This window comes from Micromesistius poutassou (assembly GCF_964030765.1).
Source record: "Micromesistius poutassou genome assembly, chromosome: 1".
NCBI classification, from domain to species: Eukaryota; Metazoa; Chordata; class Actinopteri; order Gadiformes; family Gadidae; genus Micromesistius; species Micromesistius poutassou.
The window spans coordinates 8,688,008-8,703,587 of NC_140271.1; the positions used below are offsets into that span (position 1 = coordinate 8,688,008).

Genomic DNA, 15,580 nt, shown 5'->3' on the forward strand with positions numbered 1-15,580 from the left:
CAGAAACTGTTCTGCTTACTGCAGATCTCTGCCGAGACAAGACAAATCGATGTGGCAGTAAGAATCGCAGTAGGAAGGCACGTTCCTTGTGCGGATGACAACAAAACAATTTTTTTATGCAATAACGGGGCGTGGCATAAATAATTCCCGCAGCCACATAAAAACCCACCAGATGAAGATGATTGATTTTTATTTCATGGCACATAATATTAGACGATGATTCATACATTTATCTGAAAGAGATGCTACTGAACATGGGGGGTGGATAGAGGGGGCTGGGTCAGTCGCTGAATGTTTAAACATTAAACACTATTGTTGTTAAAGCAAGCCGACCGACAGTAGAGCCTCCGCTGTCGCAATGGGGCCCGGTAGGATAGTGTAGTAGTGGTTACATTGTTCATTGTACATTGTTCTCCCGGCTGAAATGTACCGGGTTCAATCCTTCATGTCCGGAACCTAACTTGCAGGAAGTCCTTGAACAAGAGGCTCCTTAAAGGACTATACCAGTCTGGGTTGAATTAAACACCCGTTACCCGCAATATAATTAGTATATACACGGAAGACACTAGAATGACCTGTACCTGTATTCACTGGAGGTCTCTTTGGATAAAAGCATCTCTGTGAGGAGATAAAAGAGAAGTTAAATGACAGTTACAATTACAGTTATCAAGGCGCCGATAGTTATGGTGTGTGTGTGTGTGTGTGTGTGTGTGTGTGTGTGTGTGTGTGTGTGTGTGCGTGTGCGTGCGTGCGTACGTGCGTGTGTGTGTCAGTGAGCGAGGCAGACAGCGTGGTGAAGGTGGCCGAGTGGCAGCAGACATACTACGCCCACGACTCCGGCATCCAATCAGGCGCCACGACGCTGCGGGACGACGAGAGCAGCACAGAGTACAGCCTGAGCAAGAAGTACGCGGCGAGCGCTAGCACCGCCGCCGCCGCCGCCGGGGTTAGCAGCGGGAACGGGGACGCCGCCGAGGGTGACGCGGACAGCCCCACCGGTGAGGAGGACCCGCGGGGATCACACATTCTGTTTGGTTTGGTGTTGTTCATCACTGTGGACGTTTCCTCTGTATTAGGAGGAGGGGGGGGGGGGGAAGAAAAAGTGGATTCATGTGAGAATCGATCGCTGCGTCAACACTTAAGTAACGTCAGGTTGACCCCCGAAAACGTTTTATGTAAGCCCCCAAACGTCAATGGTTTCAGAGTGGAAGCAAAATAACGGTACAGTCCTGCAGAGGGCGCTATAGTGTGTTCGCCGCTAGTCGGCCGCGTCAACTAGCTGTGTGCGGTTTGGCCACATTCATTAAGAACAGAATGGCTGACCTTTAGAACCCAAGCCCCAGTGTTCAACCACACAAAATCTAAAATCACACATTTAAAAAACGTGTTAAAGTATTACTTTAATGTTTAAAGTATCACAATACGTATCGTGTTGCCACTCAAACATTTCTGTAAGAGTGTGTCGTGAGGTCCCTGCTGTGTCACGTCCCTATTAGTCGGTGAGTCTCTGGTCTTTTTTTAAACCTTGTTTAGCTGTCAGATCCTCATTATGTTCCTGTTTTGATGTATCCATCCATCTCCCTCTCTCTACCGCTCTATCCCTGTCGCCTCTATCCATCTTCAGACTCTAAAGCCCTGGTTTGAACTTTGCCACTCTTATTTCTGTCTCTCTGTCACCCCCTCTCTCCATAACTCTCTGTCTCTCACTCTCTCCCCCTTGCTCTGTGTCCCTCACTCTTCCTTTCACTCTCGCTCTCTCACTCTCTTCCCTCTCTTCAGCTCGTTATCTTCCGGGATTTTAGTAGACAACTCACTCGGTCACTGGCTCAATCACTCAATCACTGTCTTCTCCAATCAGTCACTCATTCCCTCACTCACACACTCACTGTTTCAGTGACTCAATCAGTGTCTTGTCCTCTCACCATTTCATTCACTTGCTGTCGCACTCACTTGATCACAAACTCTGATCACATATTCACCCAATATATACTTCAACATAATTGGCGCATAATTAACTACCATACTTAAAGTAAACATGTGAACAATACATTACCTGAAAGAACGTCTCACATTATCTACAACCCCTGTTGATAAAAGCACAATTTTATATTCCTCTCAAAGGATCCCCAAGTGAAAGAAAGACATAATGTTCTGTCATCATCCTCTTCAAAGGCAGGTGGGTATTTATATTTAGTATTATATTATATTAAGTAGGAGCATTCAACCAGCCTAAGAATATAGCGGTTGCTGTCTGCACATTTATCTCTTGCAGTTTTTTTTGTTATTATTTTATTTTATTATTATTTTGTACTTTCAAAGCACCCCATAAAAAAACAACATTATGCAAGGCCCGACTATACTAATGCTCAGTATAAATCGCTGCCTTCATAGCAGACTCCAGGAGGAAAGGTACAAAGACACAGTGCCATTACACCATTACACACAGGTAGAACCAGCAAGGCCGTATTCATGACGCTAGCATGGAGGCGCCGTAGCGATGGTGCAGCTAAACCCTGGGATTCTCCTCGCTCTCGCCATGCCGGGTGAACTGTTGGCCCCGGTGCACAGGCTCTGCTAAACGACCTCACCAGCGGTAGGGAAAACGTTGAGGCGTTGCCACCAACTGATGAAATATAACCCAGTCTGGCGTAGACACATGAATGTTTCATGCCTGAAACATACATCATTTAGTGACTTTTATACACTGTACAGTGTACAATGTTGAATGTAGAGCAAAGAATCTTGTTTTCCACAAGACCGATTTCTTTCTTTCTTATGTCATGAATAGCTCTGGCTTTAACTGGATAGAATGTTAAGCAGGAACCCCAGGTCATTTATCCTATATTTAATCTCTCTCAACCTTATAGAGCATAACTAAAAGGCTGCTATTCAATGAGGAACGAGAGCGGTGAACATTAGCTCTTTGAACCTATTACGCAGAAGGGATTTCCGGCCCCTTCTCTCTCTCTCTCTCTCTCTCTCTCTATCTCTCTCTCTGTCCCTCTCTCCCTTTCTCCCTTTCTTTGTGTGAGCATTGCAACCCTCTGCTTAAGAAGCGTCCACATATAGAGTCAAAGCAAAGGATTCATCACTGCCGCACGTCTCATTGGCTCGGAAGCATGTGCCATTAAGGGACAGGAAGAACTTTACGGGCCCGGGGGAATGTTTCATGCCGCTGTCGGATCTTTTATGGTTTAAGTGCAAAAACACTGTTTTGGTGAATAGGTACGAGGCACAACAGAGTTTTCTGCTTTGATCCATTTGGAGGGGGGAGGCACAGGGTTTTTGCACACTACAAAAAAAGTAAACTATTGTCTTGGTACAATAGGGAGGAGTGACAGGACCCAAGGACAACCACTATGAATCTTCAGTGCCAACAGGGAGCATACATGGATTATGTCTACCAAAGGTTTTGCAACAGTGCATATTTTTGTCTATGGATGTTTATTATGATTCAGCCAACTGGTAAGGTTTGCTCCCTGATATTTGCAGCATGTAGGCATCCTTTAGCAAGATGCCCTCACCCACTACATGCTCCTGAATGACCTATGAATTACATTATACAGTTTATATAAAAGGCATGCTTTCATACATATCAGCCTGCCCTTTAGACTCTCTGTTTTCAGAGCAGAGACCTCTCCCGTGTGAAACCTTCAACCATCTCAGGGCCAAAAAACAAGCCAGAAGCCAGCAGAAGAGATGTCACTCATGGTTTTCTTGTAGCTTTCCGGTCATTTTGTATAAGCTTGTTTGCAAAACCCTATCTATAAAGCATATATTGTAGTTTCTATACAATGTCATGTATTTTGAGAAAAAGAAAAGCTACAAGCCCAATGCATGGTTCCAGCCGTAGACGGCTTGTCCATTGCTGACCAAACTTTCTCACTCTCATTAAGTCTTGACTGAGAATTCTATTTGAGGTGAAGCAATTTGGAGTGACTGTATTGCTTCATATCAAAACATAGGTTGTTAAATCAAGAGCAACTTAATTAGGTAATTTAAGATAGTGCCCTTGCTTTAATTAGCTAATGATTTGTGCAGAACAGCACTGATAAGAAACGCCAACATCCAAGCTTTCTAAAGATTTTCTTTATGTTCAACTTAATCAGAAAACACATAACTAAGGCAGCCTGAATGAAAGCAATGTTTTTCCTTGAGTTGCCTCCGTTTACCTTGAGCGAGCAAGAGCCAAAACAACATTGCATTGTTTGCAGAAAGAATTGTCAGCGGACAAAGGACGAATGCTTCAGGTGTTGTTGATGTTTAATATTTAACACAAGCTAAAAATTGCATTGCATTCTGGGTACCGAAGGAAGGCGAGGGTATGCTTGATTGCAACTCAAGGGACATCACTACCTGATGTTTCATGTGTTTTTCTCTTCTTGATGATATCAATGCTCTTATTATGATCTAAGTACTATCTAAGTACACCGGTGGCAATGGATATTTTCTCTGAAGGACAATAACATCTCATGTTATTGTCTCTCATCTAATCTGATCAGAAGTGCCACTGCCCCATGAGTCGAAGTGGACAACACTATAGTGACCATATACATGTTAGTCGCACTGTGAAAAGAGTTTCCTTGACGCACAGTCATAACTCAATACTCCCTCCAGTCTAGAACTCTGGCCCTCTTAAGGAGCACCAGAATGGGTGTGGCTCCTATTAGCCTATGAGTCCTACCTGCAGACTATTACATGGCTGGCAGGCTTACAACAGCCTGACAGGAACATCTGCATCTTTTAAAACATGGTGTAAAACACAGTGAAGATGCCATTCACATTCACACGCACTAAATATCACAGACTGCTTGAAGATATAATTAAGACAACCAGAGGGGAGACTACGTCTGGTCAGTGAGGAAATTATGAAAGACAAAGGCAATAGTCCTTAGATCGATTAAATTGTTTTGTTTGGCCCGTGACCATATTTTTACATCAACCCCAGCTTCTCACATTGATATGCATCTCCTTCCCTACCCCATCAACACACAACCATAATACCATTATGGTGTCATTTGCTCATGGTGATGAATGATGAGGCCGTCGTTCACATCTAATGGACTGTACGCCTCATCATTTCAGAATAGAAACACACCTTCAAATATCTCCTTTTACGTCATTAAATCTCCACTCTAACCTCATATGTATGTCAGGCTTCGAGGTTGACCTTGTGCCGGCGTTGGGCTTAAAAGGGGACCCGTAGCTTTTAGACATGTGCAATCAACTCTCCACAGACCACAAACACGTTCACAGCGGCCTCACGGCACAACGACAAGAGATGACAGAATGTCACAGTGATCATTTTCAAAGTAACGAGAATAGTCAAACTTGTATCGCACGGCAATTACCAGGGAACTGGATTAGATGAATGGCAAAAGAATGACGGCGTTATCTTTTCTCTTTTATACGCCTCATCAAGAGACATTAAGAAGCTGAAATCAATTAAAGGAATCAGGAGGAAATGATCGTTTAAGCTGTGCTCATTAATTTGGTGATACGTATGGCTAATTAAATAAAAGGACTTGCTTGACGGATTGATGGCGGTGCGTTTTACCTTATTATTTGGTATATTCGTTCTCTATAAATCACAGCACAGACTCATGTTCCACTACAGTAGTTTGTACCACTCCCAGACCGCCACGCTTGGTCGCACACACGACAGCCACGTGCACAGCAACCCCGTGACCGAATATTCACCTCACTTATTGTTGTTTATATTCAAAGACCCCAAGGCTTTTTGTGTGTCTGTTTGTGTATGTCTTTGTACATTGAAACTCCCTGGCCAACAACAAACACAGCTCGCACATCCACACTGCCACTCCCATTTATCCTTGCATTTTTTCCAGGTGTCAGTGTTTGGCATGGCAGCGACTCCGAGAGAACACGCGCTGTCACTGTCATTGCTCTTCTCTCTAATCTTTCTCTCTCCGTCTCCCACTTCTCTCTCTCTCTCTCTCTCCCCTCCTCCAGACCTCGACCTCCAGTACTCCCTGACCAGAGCCCAGCGCGTCAGAGCCGCCATGTTCCCGGAGACGCTGGTGGAAGGGGAGGCGGCTATGCCCGTCCAATCGGATCCGGCGCAGCAGAGCAACGTGCAGCGGTTGGCCGAGCCCTCCCAGCTGCTGAAGACGGCCATCGTGCACCTGATCAATTACCAGGACGACGCAGAGCTGGCCACCAGGGCGGTGCCAGAGCTCACCAAGCTGCTGTCAGATGACGACCCGGTGAGCTGGCTGGGACTGGCTCTCTCTCTCGCTCTTGCCCACTCTCTCGCTCTCGCTCTCCAGACGCATAGACAGACACGCTCTCGCTTTCTGACACACACACGCACACACGCACGCACGCACGCACGCACACACACAATCTCTTGCACTCTCTATCACACGCAAACGCACACACACGTACACGCACGCACGCACACACACACACACACACACACACACACACACACACACACACACACTTGCAGTGTTGGGAAGGATACTTTTAAAATGTATCCAGTTACAGAAGAAGAAGTGTAGGAATGTGGCATCAAATCCTGCTTACTAAACAGGCCTATTCTGGTGTGTTCTTCTGTTCCAACTGGCTGAATGTGTTAGGCCAAAGTCTCCCTGAAAGTGCTCTATATTATATAATTTGCTGTAGAGGAACAAAGACTATAAGGGTATGTTTATGCAAAAGATATGACCAAAAGACGAATTGACAAATTTTCCTTTTTCAGTTTCTTTATTTACTCAGCAAAGATGCAAAGACTGTTAAATCATTGGACAAAAAGGTCTTGGGCGGGGTAAAGAGTTAGATAAAAAAAAGGGGGGGAAACTGCCGGTGAAAGTAAACAATCATGGATATCCAGCGTGATGTACATTGATCTGCGGACCGGCCGAACTCCCTCATCCTGATGCGGAATGTGTTAAATGCATCGCCATTATGTGTTTTCCAGCATACGTTTTTATGTGGGCGTCTGCCCAAATATCCAATAGACATTCCGTCTTTCCCTCTTTGCTCCATGTCGAGCCACGACTCATTTTCACCCGACGGTCCGACAATGTGCTGCTAGTCTTGGAGTTACCGCTAAATTCAAACAATAATTCCCATAATGCACGCGGCTGAGCGGGTGCCTGTTACGTCCAAAGAGGCGTGTGATTTTTAGAACTGGATCGGACCGAGGTGTGTTCGCTTTCACATCTCAAGCGAACCCGCACCGGGGTTCGTTTGGAAGCGAACCGAGATCACCTCTTCAGGGAGTTCTCGGCCGGCTGATTTGGTGCACACACCAAAGTGAGGTGGTTGCATTCACCAACGCAAACGCACCCAACCAAGGGACCAAACTCATTGAGTGCACACTATATGCTGTTGGTGTGAAGGCACCATAGAGAGTGAATGATCTCGTGAAGTGTGTCAGAGAAGTGTCGTCATGTAATCCATTGATTTCAACAATGCAACTGTATTCTAAATACCAACTATTGAAATTGTAACTGTAACGGAATACAGTTACTTATAATTTGTATTCTGAATACGTAATGCCGGTACATGTATTCCGTTACTCCCCAACACTGCGCACTTGCTCTCTCCCTCTATAGGTTTCATCGCCAACAAGATGACCCATCACATGCTTTTTCTCAGTTTACACAACTACACAGACAGACAGCCCTCCCCAGTTTGTTTTCATTATTATCATTAGCATCCATGTGTGTGTGTGTGTGTGTGTGTGTGTGTGTGTGTGTGCGGTAACCAAGGTGGTGGTTAACAAGGCGGCCATGATCGTGAACCAGCTGACCCGGAAGGAGGCCAGCCGGCGGGTGCTGGTGCAGTCGCCCGCCATGATCGCGGCGGTGGTGCGCGCCATGACGTCGGCGGCGGACATCGAGACGGCACGCTGCGCCGCCTCCGTCCTCCACAGCCTCTCCCACCAGAGGGAGGGCCTGGTCGCCATCTTCAAGTCCGGGGGGATCCCAGCCCTGGTCCGCATGCTGAGGTAGAAACAATGTAAAACACTTTTATTAGGGCTGAAAGATTAATCGAATTCTAAAACCGATATTGCGATGTAATAGAACGAACAATTTGCAAATTCGCAATTCGATTTTCCCCAAACTGGTCAGCCCTACTTTTTACTGACCAATACACTATGAATGGCTATTCTGTCAGAATTGCAATGCGATGTTATGATTTTTTTTGGTGGTATTTTATCTTTTTGATGTATGGGTGCAATGCTGGGGTTTGGGTTTTTCAGGTCTTCCATTTTTTTTTGTTATGAAAAGGGCTGAACCAAAAGAGAACCAAACATAGTTGATGCAAATCAACCACCCACCCCCTGTAGGGCAGTACAAGCGATGTTTTAACTATAAGATTACATTGACATTTCTGGGCTTTTCCTTTTTTTCTTACAAAAAAACGATTTTTGAGTCCACCTGGCGATACAAGTGGAAAATATAGGAACCAAAGAATCCTGATGAGGACGTATTTGAATCCGTGACGGATCATCTTAACGCGCCATTGCTTTTCAGGGTGATTTGATAACAATGTCAATACAGCTTATTTTGTCTGCAAGCAGCTTAGTTTTTCAAGAATTACTTTACTTTAAGAAACTTTACAGAATCCGAAATAAGGTAGCTCCTCTCAGTCGGCGAGTTTGGGGGAGCCGGGGTCCATGAGTGTTGCATTACTGTCTGTCTGCTGGACTGTTCCTTGGCACATCTACTACTTTGCTTGCGTGTGTGAAAGGGCCCGAGACAGAAGTGTTCCAGAACGTTGCTGCCCTGTGTGAGTAGTGAAAATCACGAGCAGTGCCGGGAACTAAGTGTGAAAGGGGCTATAGATGGATCGGAAGGAAAGGGTTCAGGGTTGCTGAATGGAGCAGTGGGTGCCAGGAGAGGATGGATTGACGGATGGATGATTTGTGGGTGGGTCAGCGGGTCAGTGGACGGATAGATGATAGATTGGTGAGAGGATGGATTAAATGGAGAAGTGGGGCTAGGCGTACTTAGTGAATCCTAGGAGAACAAGGAAGGAAAGAAAGCAGAGAGAGAGACGGAGAGAGAGATGGAGAGAGAGAGACGGAGAGAGAGAGTTATAGCGAGAGACAGAGAGAGAAATTAGAATTCAGTTCAAGTGAGGAGTTTAAAAAACAAAAGCAATAGAGTGATTGAACGAGAGAGGTGGATACCGGGCTCGGGTGAGAAGGCATCTCTGAGGGATAAACAACAGAAAGACAGGGGGAAGCGGACAGACAGAGTGATAGGTGAACCTAGAATTGAGACTTTCAGAGCAGGAAATGTGGTGTTTCTCACTCGAGCAGCTATTGGCATGGGAAATGCATCAGTCAGCTGAATGGCAGAACAACAGAACCTGCCAAATCCCCTGGCAATCCCTAACTATGGGAGGCAATTCTTACAGACAATGTGTGCCATGTCCATGATGACACCATACCACACGGACCAAAAAGAAAGTAAATAACACTTGTCTTCACTACACTTCATAACACTACTAAACCAGCTACTGCTAGAAATACTGAATAGTTAATCTGTTTCTCTATTTATTGAGGTTTTTATCATTCATTTTGTGAAGGATTTGTGTTTATATAGGCAAGGCAAGGCAACTTTATTTATAGAGCAATTTTCGAAGGGCTTCACGTACAACAAAATGAAATAATAAAATAAAATAGCAAAGTAAAAAAATGCATTGTAGAAAGTGCAGTGTAGTCAAGATTTAGCAGAAAGCTAAAGCAAACATAAAAGTCTTCAGTCTCATATGTCTCAATCTCAAATGAATACAAATCAATTAATGAATCATGTATCGTTTACATTCAAATATACATGCGTTTGTGTATTTACCAGTAGATTCTCTTGATCTCCTTTTGATCGTCCCATGAAATGTTCATCGCTGTATCACTTCACACACACAGCCATCCTGTATTTGCTTGGAGGAGGAAAATCATCCAATACATTATAGATGTTATTCTTGGCAATATTGACCTTGTTTCCGCGTGTACTGTGCACAAAGACACGGACAGAGATTATCCGTTTAGCCGACGAAGCAAACAAACAGTAGCTGTGTGTGTGTGTGTGTGTGTGTGTGTGTGTGTGTGTGTGTGTGTGTGTGTGTGTGTGTGTGTGTGTGTGTGTGTGTGTGTGTGTGTGTGTGTGTGTGTGAACATGAACCCCAGCCAGCTCCGCTCACATCTCCCAGACCTACTCCGGGCACGGCGACGACAAATAGCTAATCCTTGAGTGGGAGCTTTGACTGAATCCATAATTCACAGTTATAATTGATTCTGCGGCTTAATACACATAATAAAAAGGAAGGAAGCGGGGAAGAAAATCTGAAAAATACAACTTCACGAGTTTCAAAGACACTTGGCAGAGTTTGTGAGCGCGAGGGTGCATTTCTGAAATATATGAATGCCATCATCCCACTCGCATCCACCTCTCTCTCCCCCCCCCCCCCTTCCTCATTGTTTCCATGTCGTCTCATCTTTCTCTCGCTGTCTCCTCTCTCCACCTCCACCTCTCTCCCGTAACTGTCGTCACTCGTTCCATCCTTCCCTTATTCACCTCCTTCATAACATAACTTCCTACACTTCCTCCTCCTCCTCGTCCTCGTCGCTCTCCACTAATCTCCCTATCAGACTTTCTGTACACAAGCCGCCTCGGTATGTCTTCATCCTCTGCAGACGCCTGCGTCTGCATGTGTGTGTGCGTGCGTGTTTGCACGTGAGTGTTTGCGCTTGCGTGTGTGTGTGTGTGTGTGCGCGTGTGCTTCTGCACAGTATGAACACCGTACCCAAACACGAACAGGTGTTCTTGTGTGTTTGTGGAGAATGAGATAGAAAGCATAAATCTGGTTGGATAACAATATTAAACAATCCCTAACTATATTCCCCTCTACTTCTCCAAGTGGATCATAACCATACTCTTCAGCAACAGCTAGAAACTGTCGTCTTATGTTCCCATAGTTTCCATTCTGTCATTTTCTGCCTAGGCCACGGGGGCATCCGTGGCCTACTGTGTTAAAGAGTTGGAGCAGTAACTGGAGGGTGGACGGTTCGAATCCTGACCGGTAGGCAAAAATATGGACGGGGGGGAGTAGTTGTGCAGCACTCTCCTATGTCCTCATCCACGGATGAGGTGCCCTTGAGCAAGGCACCTGGAAACCCCCACTTACTCCCCGGGCACTGCACTGCACTGCGGCTGCCCACTGCTCCGGATGTGTTCACCGGCTCCCGGATGGGTCAAAAGCAGAATTTCCCACAAAAAGGGACAATAAAGGATAACTTAACTTAACTCTTGCTGACTCTCCATCTCTCCCTCTCTCTCTTGCTTGCTCTTGCTCCCGCTCTCTCACTTTCTACCTCTCTCACTCTCTGTTCTTGGGCGGCTACGTCAGCTATTTAGGTTGCCAGGGTTAAAGGACATTGATATGTAACTTTGAGACAGGATATTGGCAGTGTGGTGGTGGTACAGCTAGGCTTAAGGCAGCCCCTATAAGACAGAAGCCCATTCTAAAACGGTCCAGAAAGCCAGGGAGACTTGTAGAGTACACGCGCACTGCTTTGAATGCACAGTGTATAGGGCTGTGTGTGGTAAGCCTTCAGCTTGAGATGTGTCTACTTATTTGAGAACCGATATGTGCAGTGACTTAATCGTCATAAGCCTTCTGTATTATGGTCATTCAATGGCTTTTCTTGTTTCGGCATGTTTTATATGTATGTATTTTATATGCGTGACATCCGACAACGAGAACTTTACACTAAATATATGACATTTCTGTATTGTAGATGTAATTTCTTTGTTTCTTTATTAAATACCTATGGACATTTTATTTTTGTAATTTCTATGTCCTTTGCCTCAAGGTGCCAACATATCAGAACAAAAACATTAAATCAAATCTCCCCCTCTCTCTCCCTCTCTCTCTCTCTCTCTCTCTCTCTCTCTCTCTCTCTCTTTCTCTCTTCCCCCCCTCTTTCTCTCTCTCTCTCTCTCTCTCTTTCTCTCTTCCCCTCTCTCTCTCTCTCTCTCTCTCTCTCTCTCTCTCTCTCTCTCTCTCTCTCTCTCTCTCTCTCTCTCTCTGTCCTTTTCTCTCTCCCTCTCTCCCCCTCCCTCTGCCAGCTCTCCGGTGGAGTCTGTGCTGTTCTACGCCATCACCACGCTGCACAACCTGCTGCTGCACCAGGAGGGCGCCAAGATGGCGGTGCGGCTGGCCGACGGCCTGCAGAGGATCGTGCCACTGCTCAAGAAGAGCAACCCCAAGTTCCTGGCCATCACCACCGACTGTCTGCAGCTGCTGTCCTATGGCAACCAGGAGAGCAAGGTGTGTGTGTGCGCGTGTGTGCGTGCGTGAGCGTGCGTGCGTGTGTGTGTGTGTGTGTGGGGGGGTGGGGGGGGGGGGGGAGCCTTGTCTGTCTGTGAGGTAAGCTGCCACCGTTCTTAAATTAAATGTGATTTCACTTTGCCTCACTGTAGGTTGTTTTGGATAAAAGTGTCGTATTTTGCTAAAAGGCTTAAATAAGTGAGTAGTGAAGAATGGTAATAATAGCAACTTGTCATTCATTGTAGTTTTTTGGATGACAGCAGAAGCGACTCTTGTTTTATTCTGCTGATCCTACTTCACCTACATGGTCCAGTAATCAATGTATGCTATTTTTAGATACCCACCCTCACTGGCTCTCCCACCTCTCTCTCTCATCCATCTGCTCTCTCTATCTCTTTCTCTCTCTCTGTTTCTCTGACCTGCTCTCTCTCACTCACCCTGTCTCTCAACCACCCTCTTTCTTTCTCTCTCAACCGCCCTCTCTATCCCACCCTCTCTCTCTCTCTCTCACCCATCCTCTCTTTCTCTTACCCACCCTATCTCTCTCCCGTCCTCTCTCCCGCCCTCCCTCTCTCCCTCCTCCTTTGCTTTGAAGTGAGATTACATCACAAATCCCGGATCCCCTCCTCTCACTCATAACTTTAAAACCCTTAACGCGCCTTCCTGTGGTTTTTGTTTCATTTTATTGTTGCCAATCAGCTGATCATCCTGGCCAATGGCGGTCCAGAGGGGCTGGTCTTCATCATGAGGAACTACAACTACGAAAAGCTGCTTTGGACCACCAGCCGTGTGCTCAAGGTGCTCTCCGTGTGTCCCAGCAACAAGCCCGCCATCGTGGAGACCGGTAGGTGCACGGGTCTTACTCGGCAGCAGTTACTGGTCCCATCAACGCATCGTACTGCATTGTATTGTATATTACGGCCAGGAACACTTCTTGTGTCCAGAGTTGTGCAACACAGTCAGATCACCGCCCCGGCTAGATGCTCGTCACTGCTCTAAACCAATGCGCAACATTTCCACATTCATCACATTCAACATTTTCAATTCACATCAGCTGGCCAACGTTCCCGTAAAATAACCCCCCAAAAAAGTATACAGTCACAGATTCGTGTGTGTCTGCAGGTGTATAGCAATATATTTTGTGCATCTGTAGCTATATAGAAACGGATTGTGTGTGTCCGGAGGTGTATAGTAACGGATTGTTTGTGAGTGTTTGTATATAATGATCAGGGGTGCAAACTCGTCAACCTTTCTGCGAAATTCACAGTCTGGAGTGGAGGGGGGGTTCTACGTCTCATCCAAGTCATCACTGTGCATGAGCCAATGATATGCATAGTAGGGTGGGTCACGCCATCTGTCTGCTCTGTCGGCTAAACACTGCTGCTGCTGATAAAACTCGTGCTGCTTGTTTACTCGTTTACTTGTTTGCTCGCGCAAACTGCTAGCAACACTTCCAGGCAGCGTGGAGAACACACACTCACTGTGAGCAGCGTTTCATAGAAGTAATTATGCGGTTGATGAGGTTAGCTTGTCATCTTAAAGAACTGGTGAACTCACTGTTAAATTTTTAGGAAAGAGGGGGGGCGTGTTGCTGCCCAGAGCTCACCATCCACACACACAAGTGTGCGAAAAGCTAAACTTTCTCTTGGACGTCGCATACAACAGCTGCCCTGGACAGAGCTCCACGCGTCCACACAAACCGCGCCACGCCGGTGCCCCCGCGACAAGAAATGCCTCCCTGCGTTCACAGCAGAGTGGAACGTTCAGAGAGTGTTTGGCAAAAAGATTGGCAAAAACATTGGATTTCACCCCCCTTTTTCTTTAAATTGGGGACTTAATTCAGTTACAGTGATAAAACGGCATAGATGACTATGTTGAAGATCATATCAAAGACAAATGGACAAACTACCAAATTAGCTATGCCACTTATCCATTGACCTGCACGGCACGCTACAGAACCGAGTTTGTATCTGACCCGTGCTGTGTTGCCTGTAGGGCTGGTTAGTGTTACTGCTTATTGTTATGAACAAGTCTGTATTTCTCTTTCTCATTTTTTTCAGGAATATTAATTACTTTATTGTTAAAAGTGAGCTATTATGGTGTTTATATAGTTCACTTAATTTGCTGGTGTAAACATTGCTCTTGCTGCTGTATAAACAATATTTAGTTATATTAATAAATATAAATATAAATAATTTCTAATCTTGATCAATCTTGATTAATTTCATGAACATATTTAGCAAATCAGGAAGACGGCCGTGGAGGAGGAGAGGCAAGCCAAAGTGAGGCGCATAGCTGCTCAAGATAGGAAAAAAAGCACTGGTACAGGCAAAGACAAAATAGCACAAGCAATGGGCTTTGGTGGGGTGGACTGGAGGTGTGGGTGGGGGTGGGGTATTGTAAGTCACTTATTTTAAATTTGTAATTTCACATGAATACATCTTTAAAAGTTGAATAGATGCGACTGAGTTTTTCTCTCATATAGGTCTTCGTATCACTGACAGGCTTTTATGTGTCCCTTAGACAGTTCAACTCTGTTTAGAAAAATGTAGTTTGAATGCATGAGGAAGGGGCCTGGGCGCCATGCATTACTCATCTTATTTGTTTTCTGGCATAGAAATGTTGTCACCTCTTTGGGCCATCACCAGTTTGCACCCCTGAGAATAGATTTTGTTTGTCTATAGGCATGTAGTAACAGATTGTGATGTGTCTGTCTATAGGTATATATTTATAGATTGTGTGTGCCTGCAGGTGTATAATTATAGATTGTGTGTGTCTGTAGGTGTACAGTTAAATCTTGTGTGTGTCTGTATGTATACAGTAACAACATGTGTGTCAGGAGGTGTTAAGTAACATATTGTGTGTGTGTGTGTGTGTGTGTGTGTGTGTGTGTGTGTGTGTGTGTGTGTGTGTGTGTGTCTGTAGGTATACAGTAACAAACTGTTTGTGTCTGTAGGTGGCATGCAGGCTCTAGGCCAGCACTTAACTGGCTCTAGTCAACGACTGATCCAGAACTGTCTGTGGACTCTTCGCAACCTGTCTGACGCAGCGACTAAACAGGTAAACATGGCAGTATTGCATCCATGCTGCCACAACACTATGGCCGAATGTCACTACTACTTCTAGTCTCTTAATACTACTAGTACTATTTCACTGTACAAAGAGTGCAGTTTGGCGCTCTGATTGCTGTGGCTACTCTGTTATCTATTGCTATGTCTACCTATCTATCTATTTCTATCTATCTATCTATCTATCTATCTATCTATCTATC

General features: G+C 45.3%; 1 protein-coding gene across 1 annotated transcript in view; it reads left to right on the forward strand.

Annotated features, from left to right (window-relative positions):
• Positions 1-358: 358 nt before the first annotated feature.
• jupb (junction plakoglobin b) overlaps positions 359-15,580 on the forward strand; it is a gene marked incomplete at both ends in the record, with an annotated part of 38,419 nt that continues 23,197 nt past the window's right edge. Inside the window, 7 exons of the mRNA XM_084488544.1 lie at positions 359-368; positions 774-998; positions 5,974-6,227; positions 7,740-7,978; positions 12,108-12,309; positions 13,009-13,153; positions 15,266-15,369. Of these exons, the coding sequence (XP_084344670.1) occupies positions 359-368; positions 774-998; positions 5,974-6,227; positions 7,740-7,978; positions 12,108-12,309; positions 13,009-13,153; positions 15,266-15,369 (1,179 nt within the window). The remainder of the gene's footprint in view (positions 369-773; positions 999-5,973; positions 6,228-7,739; positions 7,979-12,107; positions 12,310-13,008; positions 13,154-15,265; positions 15,370-15,580) is intronic.